This window comes from Artemia sp. Qi Xiang Cuo, chromosome 12, assembly GCF_049724085.1.
Source record: "Artemia sp. Qi Xiang Cuo chromosome 12, ASM4972408v1, whole genome shotgun sequence".
Taxonomy (NCBI): domain Eukaryota; kingdom Metazoa; phylum Arthropoda; class Branchiopoda; order Anostraca; family Artemiidae; genus Artemia; species Artemia sp. Qi Xiang Cuo.
In genome coordinates, this window is record NC_142805.1 from 16,712,034 (window position 1) to 16,735,250 (window position 23,217).

General features: G+C 33.2%; 2 protein-coding genes across 6 annotated transcripts in view; both read right to left on the minus strand.

Annotated features, from left to right (window-relative positions):
- The window catches only part of LOC148945837 (E3 ubiquitin-protein ligase NRDP1-like), a 198,427-nt gene that overhangs the window by 46,235 nt on the left and 128,975 nt on the right, over positions 1–23,217 (minus strand). The window lies entirely within an intron of this gene.
- Positions 14,570–21,248, minus strand: LOC148945839 (grainyhead-like protein 1 homolog). Its single transcript, XM_089098099.1, has 3 exons — positions 21,186–21,248; positions 19,651–19,718; positions 14,570–16,221 (listed from the first exon to the last, which is right to left on the minus strand). Exons 1-3 carry the CDS (start codon positions 21,231–21,233, stop codon positions 16,092–16,094), a joined length of 246 nt encoding a protein of 81 aa, XP_088954225.1. The 5' UTR covers positions 21,234–21,248; the 3' UTR covers positions 14,570–16,091.

The following is a 23,217-nucleotide window of genomic DNA, read 5'->3' on the forward strand; positions in this document are numbered from 1 at the left end:
CCCTGGGGTTTGGGCTGTAAATTATGTGAACTTAGATTCTTTACAGATATTTATTATAGTGTAAAAAAGCAGTTGCAAGTTTGATCTTGGTATTCCAATGGTGTAAAACTCTTAGGCATAATTTCTTGGTCAAAAAGATTCATCAGCCTTTTTCTGTGGCAAGGGGAAGGGGCTCGGGGCCCCAAAAACTTATTTTCCTTAATTAATTTGAATCTTAAAGCTGTAAGTCCTTGGTCCAAGGAACTCATTCACAAAAAATAATTCAAAAGACTGTTTAATGTTTGTTCCTCATCTAAGAAAGAGGGTTAAAAAAGGATGAATTTGTAAGCACTTGGAAGATCAAATTGTTGCAGAGTAACCTCTACTCTGTGTCTATGCCTAACTTAACCTAACCTAACTAACTTGTGCAGAACTTAAGTTTCTTATCTCTTATTTTTTGTAAAACTTCTACATAACATAGAAGTTTAAATATTAGTTTGCTTATTTTTTGTCACTTTCATAGTACCAATACTTCAACTCAGCTCAAACCTCCAGCTTAGCCATATTTTTGAGTGTATTCACGACCCCTTTAGTACTCAGTCTTATGAATTATGAGCAACCGTTTGATTCAGTAGCTAGAAGAGATTTTGCAAAGGGTTTAGTATACTAGATAAATCTATTATTGTTGTTATGATTACTATTATTTATTGAAAACAAGCCTTCATACAAAAAGAAAATGAGGGAACAACAAAAAGAAGCAAAAGAGCACTTGTTTTCAGGAAAAGATATCATGTATTTACCATTTAACTTTTATGGAAATTAGTAATTTTTCTTCATGATTTTGTGTATTGTAAATATTGGACCAGTCTTTGGTATTCAACCATATGCCAAAGGAAATAAGAGGGTGGTAAGAGCCATAAGTTATTGAGAAAGATTGCTTAAAATTTGAAAAAGGAGACAAAGAGGGAGATGTGATAAACCCCAGCCAATTTAGGTAAAGCTAAGGGGAGACTGTAGAACTTATTCATATTTAGTAAAAATAATATCAACAGAGATGTGGCCTCCCCTTGAATACCCCTTGCCATATAGGGTCCTCACATAGATCATATGAAAGAGTAGAAAAAATCATACTCAATGGTAGATTTCCAAAAATCTGTTTTATGACAAAATTAATTTAAATTTTGTATCCATAAAACAAGTTTTTCAAAGAAAAGCAAAGAGCTCTATTAAGCCAAATGTGAGCTGAAACAAAGTCAAATAATCCTCCAAGCATAAAATTACCACAAATCACTTTCAATAAATAAATTAACTCAAAACAAACAGAAATTACAGTAAATAGCTGAGTCAAACACAAAGCGAGCAAAAATTAACACGAGTAGAGCTGATACCCCCCATGTTTTCTCAAAACCAGAACATAATTTGCGCCTTACTGAAAAAAAAAATGACTGTCGATTGTCAGTTTAATTGACATATGTGGATATTTATTCCTTAAAGTTTTGATAATTTTCTTATTTATGAAAGTAAAAAAAGTGAAAACTCTTAAAACCTATTTTGTTTTCTGTAAAGCACAAATTATGTTCTCGTTTTGAGAAGGCATGGGGTTATCAGACGTAATCATATTGATTTCTGCTCGTTTTGAATTTGACTCGGCTATTTAGTGTAATTTCTGTTTGTTTTCGTTTTCCTTTATTTATTGATAGTGATTTGTGGTAGTTTTACACTTATATTTACATTTGGAAGATTGTTTGACTTAGTTTCTGCTCATTTTTGGCTTAATGGAGCTCTTTACTTTTCTTTGAATGTTTTGTTTCAAAACTTTTGAAAGGTTATAATTTTTTTCGCAAACTTATCAGTATGGTCGTGAGTCATGGAAGTATATGTATATAGTATATATTATAAGTATAAGCATATGTATATGGAAGCATAAAAAAATTCAAATAAATGTATTGAAAAAAATGTGCATTGTCAGTTTAATATACATATGCTGATATTTATTCCTTAAACTCTTTTAAAGTTAAACTGAGCCTCTTTTAAAGTTAAACAACCATCCCTTCGATAAAAAACCTTAAATACCCCCTGGGCATAATTTACAGCCCCTGCCCCAAATCTCTGGGGTTTGTTTCAACCCAAAAAGCCTTGTTATATGATATTTAGACTATTTTGAATAAAATAGCTATCTCAAAATTTCTATTAGATACATTTTGGGACAATAAGACATGTGTATGTGTGGCGGGGGTAGCTGCCCTCCGATCACTTTGACTCTTAAATAAGAATACTAGAGCGTCTGATTACCAATCCAATGAGCCCCCTCCGAAGTTCATATGACCACTTTTTCTATAAAAACCTTATATGCCCCCAGGGCATAACTTACAACCCTTGCCCAGAGGGCTTTGAGGGGGTCATCATCCTCAAAGACCTAATGTCCAAAACTTTCAACTACATTGAACAAAATGGCTATCTCGAAATTTTTATTGCATGTATTTGGGGAAATGCCTGGTGCGAGAGGGGGGGCTAGTTGTCTTCCAATCACTTTCAAGTATTAAAATGGGCACTAACCATTTCAATTTCCAATCGAATGAGCCCATATTGAAGTTTTTACGACAACGTTTTCTATAAAAACCTTATATGCACCAAGGGCATAACTTACAACCCTTGCCCTGAGGGATGTGGGGGGGTTTTCATCCTCGAAGACCTAATTTCCAGAAGTTTCAACTACATTGAACAAAATGTCTATCTCAAAATTTTCATTAGATGAGTTTAGGGAAAGGGTGGGCATGAGAGGGGGGTTAGTTGCCCTCCAATCACTTTCGACTATTAAAAAGGGCACTAGTACTTTGAATTTCCATTCGAATGAGCCCTTTTTGAAATTTCTACGACAATGCTTTCAATAGAAACCCTGTATGCCCCGAGGGCATAATTTACAATCTTTGCCCTGAGGGCTTTTGGGGGAGTTTCCTCCTCAAAGACATAATTTCCAGAACTTTCAACTACGTTGAACAAAATGGCTATCTCAAAATTTTTATTGGATGTGTTTGGGAAAATGGTGGGCGTGGAAAGGGTGTTAGTCGCCTTCCAATCACTTTCGACTATTGAAAAGGGCACAAGCCCTTCCAATTTTCAATCGAATGATTCCTTTTTTAAAGTTTCTACGACAACTCCTTCGATACAAAGTGCCCTGGTCTAAAGGATGAAAAAAAAATAATACATTGTGCCAACATCGTTCTTTACTTTGGCACCGCTATTGCGCTGCCTATGATAATATGTTAAATACATATAATATCAACCACAATGCACAAAAGCAGCTTGAGAAACAATTCTGTTTAACTTTGTTTAACTCATAGCGTAATTTTTCAACCCAGAACAAAAGAGGTTCTTGGACTTAAAACCTTAGGCTAAAATAATTGTGACACCCAAAAACGGGTCCATAAATTTCACGTCTCCGACTGTATTAACAATTAAATCCATAATTTCTACACCAAGTTGACCATTATGTATAGCCAGATTAGAAACAGATTTTGGATGTATTTATATAAGAGATCAAAACTTAACCATGAAGCTGACAATGATTATTTTGAAAAAAAAAACACCACTTTATCATTAATTAATTAAAAAAATCTGTCCGAAAAAGAAGATTTTAAAAGAAATTAAAGGCCATAAAACCCCCACAAAAAAGAAACTAGTATGAACAATCAAAGCAAAAAAAAAACATAAACAGGTAATTATATAAATGAGTAAGTGATTCTTAAAACGAGGAAAATTAAATTAATATGAAAATCAAAATTAAAACTAACAAAATTACAACGAAAAAGAGTTTGGCTACTGCTCCCTTCTTTGTAAAAGTCTAAAGCCTACTGCGTCATTGGCGCTTTATTGAAAACGAATTCTTTTGTACTTACAACATTGAAAAAAAAAATATAGTGAAATAAAATCTTGAACTGTAGAGCACTTTGCAATTATTTCATCATATTTCAAATCTATATTTTAATTTTATGAGTTCTTTCCCAGGGCTATTTGACATACATGGTTTTCAAACGAATTTCTGTCGTTGGTTTCGACAGAAAAGAAAAGAGTTTCTATTCTGTCGTTGATAAGTAAACTTCGAAAGGTTTGATTTTCGTTGTTTTTTTTCTTTTCTTTCTTTTTTGTTTAGCACTGAGGACGACTCGGCGGAGGTCCTTATCGAAATATTTGCTTATTACTTCTTCTTCATGGTTCGCCACTAGCTGACAAAATCCTCGCTTTTTCACCTTTTTTTATTTTATTTTTCGTTTTGTTATTTTCTTTCCTCTCTGAGTTTCGTTTGTCAAACGAATTATATTACAAATATTTTTTTTTGCACTTCTTACAACATTAAAGATAAAAACAAAAATTACAGTAAAAATGTTGAACAGATGCGCTTTCAGTAGTTCATATCATTATCAAATCTACAGTTTAATTTTGTTAGTTGTTTCTAAGACTGTTCAAGACACAGACAGTTTCCATTTGTTTTTATTCATTAAGTTTTAACAAATTTTTTTTGATTAATTTAAGTTTGTTTTTGATTGCCAGGTATTTAGTTAACTATAACCTAAAATTTAGGGGGTGGATATTTACATCATTTATCCCACTCTCAGAGAAATGCCCCTGGGAAAAAAAATTATATTTTTCATTGAAAAACTTCTTTTTTGGAAATGATTTTTTCGATTTCTTCATTTTTTCATGTTTTTAGCGTAAGAATTAAAAAAGCTTTTTGGTTTTCAATGGCCTACCGCAATCTTTCAGAGAGGCAATTGAGATAAAAAAAAAATGTATAAATAGAAATTTTGCTATAAACAGAGATACAGGAGATATTTCCTTAAGGCCAATTTATAATAACTTAATACTAAAAGATTCAATCAATATTTCCCCTGGTGTTATTTGAGACAAACTGTCCGCATATCTAATGAGAATCGAGTTTGCAGACAGGCAATATATATCGTTAAGCAAAGAATATTTGTCCAACCCAATTGGTGAATTGTCTTTCACTTATTCTGACTGGTTTTTAGATTCAGTGTCTTTTCTCTTCTTGTAAAGTTCACTTCAAAAAGTTAGATTTTGTCTTTCTTTGAGCACTGAGGACGACTTGGCAGGGGTCCTTGTCGAAATATTTGCTTGTTTTCGTTTTCATAGTTTGCTACTGGCTGACAAAATCCTTGTTTTTCTTATCTATTTTATTTTATTTTTCATTTATTATATCCTTTCTTCTCTTTGTTTCAAAAAGTTGATCTAAGTGAGCAATTCACTACCGTGCCCTACCCCCTATTGAACGGCTCCGTATGTAGAAATGTGTCTAATTCTACTGAAATTGGAGGTATCTTGAGACTAATATATTGGTGAAGTTGACTTAGAATCACCATGGATATATTTCATATTGAGATAAATCCTCTTGGAGATACAGTAAACAGAAGAACTGAATATTGAAGGAAAAGATGAGCAGAAAAGAAGAGAATGAACAATGAAACTTCTTGAAGATTCATCAATGTGGAGATCGAACTCTTTTTAAGTGTGACGGAAGTGGAGACATCTTTCCCTTTTAAAGGTGACACAGTTCACACACCAGATCTTATGGACGTAAAGTAATATATATATTTTTAATAAAATATCATTATTTATTTTTTGAACAAAATAACTTTTGAAAAGACGCAATTCATTTCCATTGTTTGAACTATAGAGAAGCTATTAGTTTCTGATTGTCAACATATAAGGTTTTTTTGTTTGTTTTTTTTAATGGCATGTTTCATCTTGGGGTCTCCTAAAAAGGCTTCGAGTATTAATGTGAAACTTTAAGGAAATGTTGAGAGGGATGCGAAACACAATCAAAATACATTTTGTCCTTGCTGGTTGTGGAAGGGGAATTTCAGCAATATCTAAGCAACGACTGATGGTATTAGGTTAAAACTTTCAATGTATGTGGAGGGGGAATTGAAGAAAGACTGGAGGGCAACCAGTCCCCTTCTCTTTACTCTTTTTATGTGCTCCCTCCCTTAACAAGGGTCAAAATTTGTAAATGTCATTTTTTCAAACTATTAAAAAGGTCTAACAGCTATGCCTTCAGGGATTCCATTCCTCCCAAAGCCCCGGAGCAAGGATTGTAAATTATAGCATTTAATTCATTGTTTGTGTGTAGGATTCATCATTAAAAAAATGGGGAAGTTTTGACTCTAGGTGCATCCAAAAAGGCCAAAGGTATTCAAGTGAAACTTTTGAGAATGTTGAGGGGTATCTTAAACTAAATCAAAAGGCACTATGTGCATCCAGTCATCCCATGGGTGGATCTGCACTATCTTAAGAACGGCAGAGGGCATTAAGTTTAAAACTGTCGGGACATATTAAGGGCGATATTTTTGGCAGTTGATGGCCTGAATGTTCTACACGAGTATACCGCAAGAGTACCCCCCAGAGAGTACTGGAGGACAGGGGCATTGTCCCCTCAATGAAATGAGTCTCGGGACGCCCCTGCTGGGGGGTACTCTCTCTCTCAGCCAGTCGATACATAATGCTAGTGATCGTAAAATCGCAAGCTTGTGATTTTCTTGAAATCACATTTCATCACAATCCAATTGGCTGTTGATGCTACTCTTTCAGAGCTTGTAAAGTAATGAATTTCTGACGAAACTGGGTGCTCGCCATTTACAATTCTTCACCATCCTTGCCATCAGTAGCTATTTTTGGCCTCGTAATCTGGGGGTTGGGGCAAGGTAAACCACAAGGGTGTAAGATATCAAATAAATTAATGCCAGATTTCAGAGCAGCCTCCCCCTTGCCGAAGCCTAAAACTGTCACTGCTTGACATCAAACATACTCAGAAAACACCACCAATACTGTCAATAATGTCATTTGATTTTCTTTTTTGCTCTATAGAGGTTTTGAACTGACTATGGATATTCAACATGTAAGTTAGATTTATAAATAGTAATTTACTGTATCAGGAATGCATAGGGAATCGACTAAGGGAAAATAGTATATAACTTTGAGAACTCTCCAATTTCAAATATGGTTTTCAAACAGTTTGTGGTAACGAACTGTAAGTAAGGAGCGATGCGGCTCAATAGTAACCGAAACTCTAAAAAAAAGACTCTTGATAACCAATAGATACATCAAAAGAATCTGATTTTGATGTTTATTCAAAATATGTTAACTTTATCAAACTTAATGGTACCCATCAAAATTTACGAGCCTGAAAAAAATTCCCCAATTTTTGAAAAAACGAGGAAATACCCCCAAAAATTCAAGTGATTTTAATGCGAATTACACCGTCAGATTCAGCATACCAGAGGATCGTATTATAGAGGTTTCAAGCTCCTATTTCCAAAATTATGGAATTTTGCATTTTTCACGCATCACGGATGCGTGTTTATTTATTGTTTTTTGATTCAGGGGTGACCATATCGAACCAGTGATCGTAGAAAATTGGGAGAGGGCTCATTTGATCGGAAATGAAAAGTTCTAGTGCCCCTTTTGAGTGACTAAAAACATTGGATGGTTAGCCCCCTTCCCACACTAATTTTTTCCCAGTCACCCGATCAAAATTTTGAGATGCCCATTTTTTCAGCATATTCGAAAAATCTAATAACTATGTCTTTGATGATGACAGCCCCCACATTTCCCGGAGGAAGGGCTGCAAGTTATGGACTTTGCCCATTGTTTACCTATGGCATTGGCTATTGGGATACATACAGACATTTTCAGGTGGGGTTTTTCTGGCAGAAGAAGGGGATTTTTCCATGGATTAATTTTTCATGGAGGAAGGATATTTCCCATGGAGGGGGAGCCGGATTTCCCAGCATTATTAAAAAAAAGATCAGAAATTAAATTTTTTAAAAGTTTCTCCAACTGAAAGTAAGGAGCAAGATTAAAACTTAAATAAACAGAAATTGTTACGAATATAAGTGGGGTTGCCCCCACGTCAATACCTTACTCTTTACGCGAAAGTTTTTTTGGTACTTTTAAAAGAGCTTTTTATTCTAATTAAACGGCCTCTGTGATTCAGGAGTCATTCTTAAAGGATTGGGACAAAATTAGAACTTAAGCGTAAAGTGCGAGATGACTGGATTAGCTGTTGGATGGGTTGCACTTGCTAACCCCATAAAGTGCAGGATTAGTAGCTGCATAAGAAAAGAGTATCCAGTATTTTCAACAAAAAAAAAAAACATATTTGAATAAAAATGAACCCTAAATGTGAAATGAAAGAAGAAAAATGTGGCACACCTTCAGGCAAGGACCTATCCTGGATTTTTGTTCGGGGGTAGCAAAAAATTTTTAAAACGCATCAAAAATTTTTAACATACATTTTGTGCATTTTTTACGAGTTGAAAAAAACTTTGGGGTATAGTTATCACACCTTAACCCCCCCACCCCGCCTGGATACTTTCTTACCTTCAGGGAGTTGTAAATAAACAATGTTTATAGCGGAACAGGATAATTTTGTTGCCTATTTTATCTGTCCATAGTTTTAAGCTAAGAAGTTGCCAGGTATGTACTTGTTATCTTTACAGAGTAAATCTGGGAAAGTTAATTGAGCGGATAAGTTGAATAGAGGAATTCTCATCCGCACTAAGCATGATTCGTGCCAGCAAACCTCTCTCGTTACAATAAACACTTATACTCTCACCCAGATATCAATTGACTAGATGTTCGGACTGTCTTTTCTTGCTGTAAAGAAGATCCTGGAACTCTTCTTAAAAATCCGAGATTTCTTCTGAATACTACTTCGACACTCCTAATTCTCGAAATAATTTTAAATCTGTGACTTTTTTTTCCTTTAAAGCTACTATTTTTATAGAGAATTTCTATGGGTTTAAAGATTTTTCTTCTCGTTTGGATTCATTTGGAGATGTCGATCCCTCATCGAAGTCTTCTACTACCAACTTGAGATTAAACCCACCGCATCATTGCAGGACGTTACGTTACAGGACTTTACGAATCTGGGTCGCCTACTACCAGCCTGAGATTAAACCCAACGCACCATAATAGGACGTTACAAATCGGGGTCACCTACTACCAACCTGAGATTAAACCCACCGCACCATTGTAAAACGTTACGTTACAGGACGTTACGAATCTGGGTCTCCTACTACCAACCTGAGATTAAACCCACCGCACCATTGTTAGACGTTACGTTACAGGACGGTACGGACGTTGTTTTGTTACGTTTAAGAGAAGTCAATATAGCATTAACATAACAGAATTTCTGGATAAGCTTTTATAGTCGAATCTTCAGCTTCATCCCACGTTTCTGATTTTTGAATATTTTGCTTATGATATTTGTTATGATTTTAGACGATGATTAAGATAGTTTAATTATTTTTACGTTATCCAAGTGGGAAAGGGCTTGTAATAGGCTTAAAAACTTTATACTTCATGCAACGTAACTCAACCACCTAGCATGGAACATTACCTGCCAAGTTTGAAAACCACTAAAGAAATTCTAGTAATATGTTGAAGGGGCAGTAAATCAACGTTACTGTGCCCCTACTGTACAGAGCCGTTCAAAGGGGGGGGGTGCTCACTTTTGTAAAATTTTCACTTTTATTCGGCTTTTTTAGTATTATATTTGAGACAGGAGGGGGCGCTGTAATTAATTTCACCATGAGCAGAACAAACCCTAGGAACGGCTCTGACTACGGACCATATACACATTACTGTAATTAAGTTATAATCCAAAAAATAATGATAATACTGATAAATCGGTGAAATATGGTAACTGAATATGTCAGCATTGCTCCATTTCATTCCACTAGTGATGTTTAGCCAATTTTTTTCGATTTAGACCAGAGACAAATAGTTTTTTTGTTTTTAGCATTTCAGGCAAAGTTGTTTCATCTGAAAAATATGCAGTATCCCTTAATATTCCTGTTCAGCCCACTTTTCCCATTTAAACCAGAGAAAAAATATACAATATTATTGAGTGAATGTGGAATGAATATTGCTGAATGTCGTTTTATTTCAGTATAAACAACAGACAGTTATGGTAGGTTTTTTGTCGCCAGTGTTAATCCAAAAGCCCGTATGTCACACAATTTTACACTGCAAAAACTTAAAGAGCTACAGCATAATATAAACAGAGTAGACTCCTAATTTTTTGAAGACCCAAGTCAGACATAGGAACGCAAATAAGACATTCGTACTTCTTTTTCTATGGTGGGTTATAAATACCCTTACACAACGTCTTGTGTGACACAACGTCTTGGGTGACACAACATCTTTTCAATCATCGCAGCCGTTTTGTCCCAATCACGAATTGTCTCTCTCGTACTACTGACCCAGGCAATTACCCAAGGATTCAGAGAAGAGAGGAGGATTGGGAGGGATTCAGGCCCACTTCCCCGAAGCTCAATAACACTTTTCTATATAATCTTCGTATAAATTACCTGTTCGAACCTTTCACATGTATCCCCGAGTAGTGCCTACCTAATCATTGCAACCGTCTACTTAAACCTTAACACAGCCTATCTGTAACAGTCTACCTTAAACTTAACAGAGTCTACCTTAACCTCAACACAGTCTACCTGTAATAGTGCATCATAACACAGTCTACCTTAACCTCAACACAGACTACCTGTAACAGTGTACCTTATCACAGTCTACCTGTAGTAGTCTACCTTAATCCTAATACAGTCTACCTTAACCTTATCACAGTCTACCTGTAGCAGTCTACCTTAATCTTAACAGAGTCTACCTTCACCTAACACAGTCTACCTAAGCCTTACGTAGAAGAACAAGAATTAATACGAGTCTAAATCAGAAACAGAAGTTGGAATTGCATTGCTACATTTTATTAGCAATTGGTTACACTAGTATACGTACGCAACCCAACAAGTATAAACTAAAAAAAACTGGTTTGCACAAAAAAAATATACACAAACAAATTTGATTCTGAACAAATTGAAAAAGGCAGTAATCTCAGACAAAGTAAAGCCTCCGAGGCGGTCTCAAATAAACTGCTCCGAAGATCCTTAACTTCATTAGCTCTACTAGTTAGCTGCTTAATAATTTAACAAGCAAAATTACAAAATTACTTTTTTTTTTGTTTTTACTAACAGAGATAAATCAAAACACTAAACAATAGTCAGTCAGGCATAATCTAGGCTCAAAGCCACCGGTAATTCTAGATAAAATATTACAAGAAGAATAAAATATTCCATTCTAGAGGTAAAAGTTTACGTGGTTGTTTCGATGCAAGAGCTAATTGTTCTTTTTTTTTAGGTGGACTTTATTAGGGTGAGTTCACACTGCCTGATACAAATGAGATACGGAAACTATTACGAATGCTATATTAGGGGTCCGGTGATTAGAAAATTCTGGTGTACTCAATAATTTTTCTTTGTATTTATTTTTTGAAAATAAAAATACTTTATTTTATTTTTGTATGGTTTCATTTTACTGCATCGACTAAATTGCAGAACAAGGACAAAGGAAATATCTAAAAAATAACTTTTTCCAAAGTGCAAAATGCCAAACTGCGCAAACAAAAAGATAGAAAAAAAACTACAAAAATCCTAGAGTGATTATTAATAAATTTTTTTAAAGTGGGCTCCATTAGGGTGAGTTCAAACTTCTTGATACAAATGACATACGGCTTCTATTACGAATACTATGTTAGGGGTCTGATGTATAATAATTGTGAAAATTTCGATGCAATTAATAATGTTTTTTGTATTAATAAATTGGAAATATTATATGCTTTAGTTTATTTTTTTTTTTAATACATGGACTAATTGTATATGCAGAAAAAGTAGGATGACGGGAAAATCTAAAAAATAAAAAACAATTTTTTCTAAAGTACAAAACGCCAAATTCCACAAAGAATAAGATAAAAAAAGCAAAAAAATCTTTGAGTAATCACCAATCATAAACAAGTTTATTCTGAACACGTTATTCAAACCCCTAATGTAAGCTCTTAATAAATATATGCCCACCACGAAAGGGACAGATAAAACAGGCTCAAAACACAGAGCAATAGTTAGCTGTAAAAGTTATGACTAAAACAATTGTGTTCTATTTGTAGGCTTAATTTTTTTTTCAAAAATAATAGTTGAACTGAAAAAGGCTTATTAATATGGAATTTATTTTGAAAGAAGATGCATTAGCACCTTCTTTCACTCCACGCCCCAGTAGAAATAGTTAACAGACTCAAAACACGGAGCCTGTTTTTGGTCTTTTTGTAGGCTTAATCTTTTTCAAAAATAACAATAGAACTGAAATAGACTTTTCAATATGGAATTTATTTTAAAGTAGATACATTAGCCCCCTCTTTTATTCCACGCCCCAGTAGAAATAGTTAAAACCTGGAACAGGCACTCACAAAAGGCATATATATCATATACCCCTTCCCCTTTCTTAAAATTATCTGATATCTTACATTTTCTTACACACCAACCATAAAATGTCTCTTATATTTTCAACTATGTTCGTAAAACACGGACTTTTTAGCAGTTTTTATTATCATTATTTGCTCCAAAATAATTTCTGTACACGTGCTGATATAATATATATATATATATATATATATATATATATATATATATATATATATATATATATATATATATATATATATATATATATATATAATTATTTATATTTAGTATTCAATATTTATATTTATTTAATGTAGAAGGGTATGTATTTTAACTTAGTTTACCTCTGTTTAATTCTATTTAGTTATTTAATAATTTACTGTATATCTAGTTTAAATATTAAATAAAAGATTTAATATTTAGAGACACTACTTAGAAGGCAGGTGCAGTCCAAACTAAGCACAAAGGAATTTTTAAAGAGGGAGAGGGCACTAGGTTGTGATGTCTTCTTATATGCCTTTAAAAAAAAGAAACGAAAATAACAGTACTTTCATTTATTCAGGTGGAAGAGTGGCCCCAAGTTTTAAAAAATCAAGGAGAGACTCCCCTCCCAAATTTTATATGAGTTTCTCGTTATTTCTTCGACGTTCGTTATTTCTTCGATGATCTAAAAACGACTTAAAATCAACCGCTCTGATTCATCAGGATCTGAAGTAGAATTTTTTTTTAAAGGTAATAGCCTATATGTAATTTTCTTGAAATAAAATGTTTTTTATTAAATTTTTATAAATTAAACTTTAAAAATGATTTGGACAATTTGAGAAACCCAAGCAAAGAATATGAAACCGGAACTATAGTAGAAGGAGTTTCAACTCCCTCGCTCCCTATACCTCTCGAGGTCTTTTTATATTTTCTTTTACTTTCCATAAAAGTTCCGTTTTGAAGCAAGACCCCCCCCCCCCCCGTCCTTCTATAACGTCTGCACAAGAATCTGACTTTTAAAATCATAAAAAACATTTATAAACACTTGCATCATTTAAAACTGAAAAGGAATGTCGATTACATACTCTGCTGTCCTCAAATGTACTTGGATACAACCCCAATTGTACCTACAACAGTTCGAAATTTCAAACAATGAGATTACGATCGATTAGCTTTTAAATCCTGCATTGCCTCTGATTGGTTGAAATTTAAACAAGTTTCACCTCTAACAATTATGGTAACTAACCACGCGCGGGAACCGAACATTACTGAATGTTAATTTAGAAGCGGGTTTGATCACAACATAGTTTACTTTAAAAGCTGTAAAGAAAATCGAGCAAATATTCCCACACACAATATTAAAATATATCACCAATTGACAAATATGATCAGTGTTAGTATTTTAATCATGATTTTTAGTATCAGCTGACCAGAATATAGCTGGAGTAATACAAAACTTAGGTCTGTCCAACGCAGGGTTCTTTCTTTCTGAGGGATGGAGACTGAAATCTTTCTAAAGGTAAGCAAAGATCAGGGGGTCAATTGAGGGAGGAATTGTTGATGGCAAGATTCCAAAAAATACCTTTTTGGCACTTTCTGAAGATTTTCTAAAGGCTTAAAATAAAAAAAAATTGTAATTTGGTAAAATTCCAACCATTACTACGGCCTTGCACCCATTACTTTCAAAAATTGTAGCACTGTATATGGAGGTCCTTTTCCTTAAAAAATAAATTCCCGATTTTATCCAATTTAGAAACATGTACATGCAGGGTCTTATCCAGGATATTTTCAGGGGGAGGGGGAGGGGGGTACAATTTTTTAACACATCAAAATGAATCTCAACTATCAAATGAGTAGAAAATTGTTGCTGTACAACATTTGAACTGCAGATAGGCTATATAGGCTATAGCCTATCAGATAGGCTGATGGGCTATATAGCCTATCAGAGGCTACATAACCTCTTAGAAAATAGGCTATATAGAGAAAGTTAAAACAGGATTACGATTTACACGATGAACTGCCTATGCTCGAATACACGTTTGATATTTTGATTGTGTGAGCCATCATAATATCGCGAGATCAACATTCATCTTGTTACCTCGATCCTAAAAGGTGTTGCGGAGCAACACTTCTACTTTAGAATTTTCGAGATCTGTTCCTCAATAACCGTAAGAAATGAATATTCGGAAATGTTTTCCGGTACAGGAATAATGAAATCATTACTGCGGTGCAATTTTGCTCCGAATAAATTGTACCCCAAATGCCCCTTTCCAAAAAAAAAAAAAAAAAAAAAAAAAAAAAAAAACTGCGATTTTTATAAGTAAGATAACATTTTTTTTGTTTAACAACTAGAGACATTTCTAATATTTTGAGGCCCTTGTACGGAAAAACGTAAATTCAGATAGGCATGCTAAGGTGTAGTTCTATTATCCGCGAGTTTTTTTTTGGAATTAACCCGAGTTTTTTTCTAAAATAAGATTGGGTTCTTCGAATTCTTTCGGATAATTAACACTCGTAAATTCACGGACGTTAACATAAATTATTTATTTTCGGGGATTTTGGAGAGTCCAATTTCCTTTTGGGCAAATTTGGGATATGTACAAGAAAAATACGGGGTGTGAAAAAACTCGGGGTGACTTCAAGCGGGTAAGGTATAATAAATATCAGTTAATAAAAATAAATTATTATTTCAGGCCTTTTCAATTACGAAAGTTGAATAATGTGGAACCCTTGTCGCCCCGAATGAATTTAATAGACTTGAGTTTTCTACTTTCTAATAGCTCAGAAACAGTCCACAAATAGCAAAATTTTGCGATGTTAATATTACCCAGGCAATCAAGAACGTATCCAAGATGTTTTTTTTCCGGGGGGGGGGTTTTACAAAAAAGCTTGTCAAATATTGACACTGTTATAGTGGTTTTACCTAGCCGTTCCGCAAAATTAGCTACAGAACGCAAAAATATAAGACGGTTTGTGATTGGCTGGCTAAAAATAATCAACCAATCAGGATACAAGAATATGTTCTCACGAATACTATGCAAACCAATTATCCACAAGCCAAGTTAGTCAATGTGAAACTACGGGTAAGTTTAAAAGAAAAACCTTTAGTTTTAATCAGATATGCAGTAAAATTTTTAAGGCAAATAGACCTCATTTTTTTCAGAAATCCCTGTCAGGCGATGAAATTTCCAAAAACATTCTCCAGGGAATTCCTGTTTCTAAGGGCTTTATCAGCGTATATCGAGTATTTTCGCCATTTAAGCTTCCCAGATCATACACACTTGGTGAAAAAAATAGTTCTCATATATACACATATTTCTACAATTTAGTTTGATGCTTAAGATCATTAATTCAAACAAATCATTTTTTAAACCTGTCAAGAATTAGTATTTATACATGTTAAACAAAGCAGAATGTCTAAAAACACAAAGAACTGCTACTTAAAGTAAGCGATTTAAACAGTAGAAAATAATCAACACACAAATCCCACACTGCAAAAGACTATTGTTCAGGTAAATTAAGGCACATGAATAAACGAACACTAATGTCATAACTACAAACTGGCGTTTATATGCCGTGGCACAAACATGGCACTTTACAAAACAAAAAGAAACACTGGTTTTGTTTTAGGCGAACAGCGAAACGCTGTGCACTCATAATGCCCGTTTTCTCAAGTGTTTAGGAAAGGCACATTATTTATCCCACATTGAGCATAAATTTTTTGTCATGGTATAAGACGTTGTCAAACACAAATCAAACACAAATTCGTGTTGCAATCAAAACACAAATTTAAGGCTTTGCTTTTTATTTGTACTAAGACAGATCTAATTCCACAAAAGTGACGTCGTATAGTCCGTCACTGTCCGTTCGCGTGATGTCCATGTGAAACAATTCTTCATTGCAGTAATGCTTAAGAACGTTGTCGTCCAATCTTGATACAGCACTGGAAGAGAAGAAGAATTTATTTGAAGATCGAGTAAGTGATTCAAAAGGGGCTTTGTCTATACAATACTGATTGGAGAAATTCTTCTCAGCAAAGTGTTCAAACACGTAAATGTATGATAAACCCCCTACCGCTCAAGTTGTTCATTCTTTGACGCATTATAGAGCCGGGTATTTCGTTAGTTTCATTCAGCTTAGCGTGAGACAAGACAAAGAGAAGCGACAGAATAGATGAAAAATATATAATCTGGGCTACATTTGTGCACATAAAGGGGAGTAAAGAATTTGGACAGTGAGAAGTTAGAAAACAATTCTTATTACATAATTTGCAGAATAATTGTGCCTAACACATTAAGCATGCAGACCTGTTTTACTTTACCTTCCCCCCCCCCTAATGTGCAAATATATAGCCCAAATGTGTTTCTAAAGCATTATATTTTTATCACAATTAGGTATATTTCATTAGGATTGAGCGTCAGAGAAACATATTACAAGAATATTAGGTAGGGTGTATATCATACAAGTACCTTCAAACATACACTGTTCCACCAATTTTACCCATAAAAATTCAAACATTAGCGACCTGCCGGGACCCGAAGAAAACTACACCTCAAAGTAAAATTACACCTCCTTAAGCTATTTGGTGCAGTAGTTTTTTTTGTTTTTTTTTGTTTTTTTTCTCATGTTTCCCAAATTTGGAAAAGAAGTTTCCCAAATTTGCCATTAGAAGAAAAGAAGGATTTATGAGTAGATTAACTGAGTAATTCAAAAGGTGGTTTGTCCAAACAAAACTAATCGAAAAAATTATAATACTAAAACACTGAAATATTTTACGGGTTCTCACGGACGAGAGAAATTTAAAAACTCATTTGAGAGGAAATTGCTATATCTAATGCCTTTTTGTAATCTATTAATAAAGGAGAAATAGGTCTCTTCCAATCTTCTTTTATCTAGTAATAAAGACACAAACAAAGGGGGGAAAGCATAGTTTCTTCTGATCATAATAAGGATTAATAAAGGGCTAATAAGAACTAATAAAAGCTAAAAGTAATAAGGGCTATAAAGGGGGGGGGGGAATAGTCTCTTCTAGTAGTTTTATACTTGATTTAAGGCAAAGTCTGCTCAATTAATTTTCTGTTACTCAAGGTGTTAAAATTAAGGTGTAAAATCCTTTTACACCTTATTAAGGTGTAACCTTATTAAGGTGTAAAATCCTAATGACAATTATCACATCTTGTGACATTATTAGCTTTATTATCCTTATAATATTAATTTTTTAAGCCTAATCAGTTGTAAAACCCATATGACATTTATCCCCTCGTGACAAAGCTTTAAAACATTAAGACAAAGCTTTAAAACATTGTTTTTACAAAACAAGTGGATCAACTCGAAGTTGAGTCAACTGAATCGTATTAAAAGAAGAAAACATCGAGTAGAAAAGGTACCAACATGTCGTTTTCCACTTAAACTCAAGCATATTTTCACCCCTCCCCTCCCCCTCTTAACCAGTAAAGAAACCCCATACACCCCTTTCTCCACCTAATACCCTTTTTACGCCAAATCCCCAACCATATATTTTATTAGGCAAATCACTGGTTATTCGAGCAGCTAACCACACAACTAAGGGTATCTATAGAGGGTGTGCGAAAAGTACGTATACCCAGGGTCGGTTTTTGGGGAGGAACAGAGGGGGTACATGCCCCGGGTGCAAAAATTTCAGGTGCGAAAAATTTCAAATGAATAATCTAACGGTTATAACCATTTTGTAATTTTTAATTTTATTTTTATTAAAATAAAGTAGAGGGCGCATTTAATAATGAAAATAATTAATAAAGCATTAATCAATTGTTGAAAAAAATAGTTTAATAGTCATTAAAATGATTGAATTAAAATAATTAATAATAATTAAATAATTCAAACAGTGAATTGAAAAATAATAAACAATAAATTATTGATGAATTGATAATTTGAAAACAATGTGGTTAATAAATGAAAATTTTTATTAAAACTGCCTGAAAATTTTATGGGATACAGGGGGGAGGGGCTAATTAATGTTTTGCTCCAGGCGAAAGAAAGGCCAGGATTGTCACTGCAGATACCCTCTACTGAAAGTACGAGAAAAGAGTATCGAGAAGTCTCCTGTGGAATTTGTTTTAGTGGTGGTAACAGACCCCATTTGAATAACCACAGTCAAGATGACGGTGACGTAGCCATGGGGGATCAGGGGGATATATTGGCGCAGAAAAATTGCAATTACATTTTTTTTTTACTAAGATGGATAAGGTGATAATCTTGAAAAACATCCTGAGGATAGCGTGGCACAGGTCCTGTCAAAAATATTGCTGGGAAAAAAAATAATAAAGGAGGAAGGAGGAGGAGGCGTCTTTATGGAGGAGATGAGCTTAAGTACCATCTTCATCATGATTTTGGAAAGATAGATTTACCCTAGAGAAATATATTTATTCATTCCTGACAAGTAACATGACTACAGAGGATTGGGATGAATGAATATGAAATTGTTTTGTTAGAAAAACAAAATCGAAGAATTTCTCAAAGGGGCAACCTGAAGCAACAAAATTACTTCTTTTTTGTATGAAAGTCGAACGGTTTATTCCTGAATGATAAACAACGAAACTAAGGTAGAATGGGGGAGGGGTGGATTGACCTCTGAGAAAATATTAATTTCTTTAGTTATTGATGAGTGAGTGAGTGAGTAAGTTCATTATTTAACTTAAAGAAGTACTGGAAGCAAAAGAAACATTCAGATATAAAAAACAATAAATAAAAAAATAATATTACTAATTATATTAAGAATAATATTAAAAAAATAAAATAATATTAATATTGAAAAAATAACAAATAATACAATTAGTACATAAAACTACAAAGAAATGACAACAAAGATGTCGAACCATGAAAATAGAATTTAATGTAAAAATATTTCTAAGATTCATATAAGGAATAAAATATATCACAAGAATGCAAGGGCGAATACCGACTCCTGAAAACGTAACAAAACGTATATTAACAAATCTTTTATGCGTTTTTAGAAGTTTTCTCCCCTCCCCCCCCTCTCCTAACAAAAATCCTGGCTACGACCCTACAAGCAAGTAAACAAAAAACATAATTATCAAAGTTCTTACATGCAAATGGTTTTCTAACTAAAAAAGTTTAACAGGTTAGCTTCTCTCTTATATGGAATTTTGAGGATAAAAATAGCAAAAAGAAAAAAGTGAACAAAAGTGCGAAACGTCATGATTCTATATTTCCTACAAGATATAATTATTTTACCATTGTCCCCATAATTTTTAATAAATTAATGCAAACATTACCGCCCCCCCCCTGCAAGTAATAATAATTATTTGCACGGAATATCCTGAATACCCCACTACCTGATAGTACAACAAAATCAATTTTAAGAGTAACTTACCCATTAATCCTATTGTTTCTGTATAGGCCTCGAATGGTTTCAGCTGACATTTTGTACTTTTCGACAATCTATAAAAAAGTGAAATAAATCATACAGAAACATACAACGTTCACATACAAACATACAAACGTTCACTATTTTATATATATATAAATATATAAATATATATATATAATATATATATATATATATATATATATATATATATATATATATACATATATATATACATATATATATATATATATATATATATATATATATATGCAGTGCTATATATATATATATATATATATATATATATATATATATATATATATATATATATATATATATATATATATATATATATATATATATATATATATATATATATATATATATATATATATATATATATATATATATATATATATGCAGTGCTGTCAACCTTTCTTACATTAATTATGCATACATTGATTTTGCTTTTAAACTTATCTACAAACAAGAGTGTATCCAGCATTTTTATTTTGGGGAGGAGGCTTTGGGGGTGGTATTTACAGCAAAAATCTTTAAGAATCGCATTGTGATTTTTTTTTTTACACGCATTTTTATTGCGTTTTCACAGGTCGGGCAAAATTTGTTTAGACCTTAAAAATATTTTGGTTAGTTAAGGAGGGAGGGAGAACGCCTCTTATTTAAGGAGGAGGAAGGGAGTTGGTGTCACCTCAAAGGGTGTGTGTTAATCCTAAAACATCCCAACTCTCATTGAGCCTCCAGATAGATACAGAACCAGTTTTAAAAATGTGACAAGGGTAGGATGGAGGTAGAAATTGATGTATAATCCACAGGGTTGTATTCAGGATTTTTTTTTTGGGGGGGGGGGACTAAAGACTTAAGAAAACGCTTCAATAATGTGAGATTGATATTTAATTCCTCTTGATTTCTCGGAATATTTCTGGTCGACGCTGTTATTATGAAAGTAAAGAGTAACACTAAACCTAAAAATGAGCAGAACTTATTCGGTATAGAAAAAGGTCTGCCCCATTCTCATCCCCATATCTGCCTCTTAATCTTAGAACCTTTGGAGGGTTTAACACAGTAGACTGCAAATCCTTAGGAAAGGGGTTTGAGTCCTGGTGTTGATGGTCACTTGGCTTGAAATGGGGGGGGGGGTCAAAGATGTAAGTGCAAACAGAGTCAACCAAGTTGTTAATAGGTACCTAGAGAAATCCGGGGGAAAAAGAGGAAGCTTAGGATAATTTGACCCGAGCAAGATATTGCACTGCTGGCAAAAGGCAGGTAATCAGGAGATTGTTACCTGTGCTATACAGACTATTGGTCAGCATGCAAAAAAAATTATATAAGTATATCTTATCTCTTTAAACAGGCAATAATTGTATATGTATTTATTTATAAATGTATTTTCCCTCAAAAATGGCTCCATATTTCTTGGGAATATTGGCACCCTAGGATTTTCTTGCCTACAAAACAATCTACACAGGTCAAAAGTTTCAGAAAATTCGTAAAGAGCCTTAATTAAAAAAAACAAATACCGTGAGTGATGACATATTTTTCAGCACATTTGAAGAGCAAACATACATTATATTTGCGCCAGTAGAGGTTGTACTGCTTTAAGTGTCTATGATGTAGGCAAAATTACACAAGAACCATATGATTGTTTCTCTATCATAATGACCATTTGAGTAGTTACTCGTATCGCAAATTTTGCATTGACTCAATATCTATGTTTTGGTCCAGAAATCCTAAGCAGCACGGTTGCACTGCACGCATGGCTGACATACCAAACTAATCAAACAGTTCCAAACCAAATTAGCTGTTTAAGTTATTTAATTGAGGATTTGACGGTTCATAGTTACGGTGTATTGCAATTATTTCGTAACGTACTTTGCTGTTTTATGAATGGCAAGTACCAAGGCAAGTGAAAATGAAGTATGATTGTTTTAATTGGTTAAATGGACACTTTCCAAACCCTATATATCTTTCAAAATTAGGAAAACTTTAGACTTCAGTGAGAATTTTAAAAAGGGTCCATAAATAGTTTTTGGTAGCATCGGTGCTAAATAAAAATAATATGGGAAAAATTCAGCAAAAAATTAGCTAAACACATTTGGTACCAAGCATCTTAAGAATGTGCAGCTATCCTTTGAAATTATAATCAATTAATTTAAAAAAAAACTTTTTCAACAAAACGAGTTTCAAAATTATTATAGAGCCTCATTGAAGCATAACTGAGTTAAAATAAAGGCAAATAATTTTCAAAGCGTAAAATTCCCACAAATCACCATGAAACCCAGAACGAACAGAAATTACAATAGATATCTGAGTCAAGCTCGAAACGAGCAGAAAATCTTGATGAGTACAGCTGACAACCTCGATAGCTTTGGAATACCAGGATGTAATTTGTACTTTACTAAAAAACAAATGAATGTGGATGATAGTTTGATATACCGATATTTATTTCTTGAAGCCATAGTAATTTTCAATTTATTAAAGTAAAAAAATTAAAACAATTAAAATGTATTTGTTTTTAGTAAAGCGCAAATTCCATTCTGGTCTTCAGAAGGCATGGGGGTCGTTAGTCCTACTTATGCTAATTTCTGCTGGTTGGAGTTTAACTTGGTTATTTATTGTAATTTCTGTTCGTTTTTGGTTTTATTAATCTATTGATTGCTTATATGCCTTTTTGAAAACCTATATACATTATTTTTTTCTTTCAATTGCAGCTCCCCCTAAACGATCCCAAAAAGTTTCACTATAATACCCTTATTGTCATTATTTGCAGTAACTGTAGTAGTAGTATTGATAGTATTACAGATAGTACCTTCTGGCTAGTTTTGAAAATCTGCAATCTCATAGTTCCTTTGGAATTAGTTACTGATGGTTATAGATATTTATTTAGATATACTTACCGATTTTTACTCCTAGAAGTCTTCATAATTTTTGATTTATTAAAGGTAAAAGGTTGAAAACATTTAAATATTTAAAACATCAGTATTTAGAATTTGTTAATCAAACACCATTAACACCCTCAAAATGTGCAACTACAAATTAAGGCATTTTAAAAGTAGTTTATTCAAAGTAAAGTGTTGATACTAAGAATAGGAAAACCAAATAAGAATTTCTAGTAATGGGTGTTATTGAAAAAGGCTGTAAGTGTTTAACGTTACTAATAATTTAATATTTGAATTTAATTTTGAATACCAAAATATAAAAACCTTGTACTTAATAACTATAAGGTATTAAAGTTTTTTCAAAGTGAACAATTAAATCAATACAATAACTTCTGGTAAAAAAATATTAACAAAAAGAAATTATATAACAGAAAGAAACACTATTGTTCTGGGAAAAAACGTAAAATTAAATACTTCTTATTATAGTGGCTTCAGATATCGACTCATGGGTACTCAGAAATACTAAATTTGATTCAAAATATTAAATTTGATAGCATATTATCGGGTATACCCTGTTTCAATGTGTTTTCCTTCTTATCTATAAAATTATGTGCACTTTCTTATTTATTGATAACTTGGGATGTTGAACATCAAATTCCAAAAAAATACATAT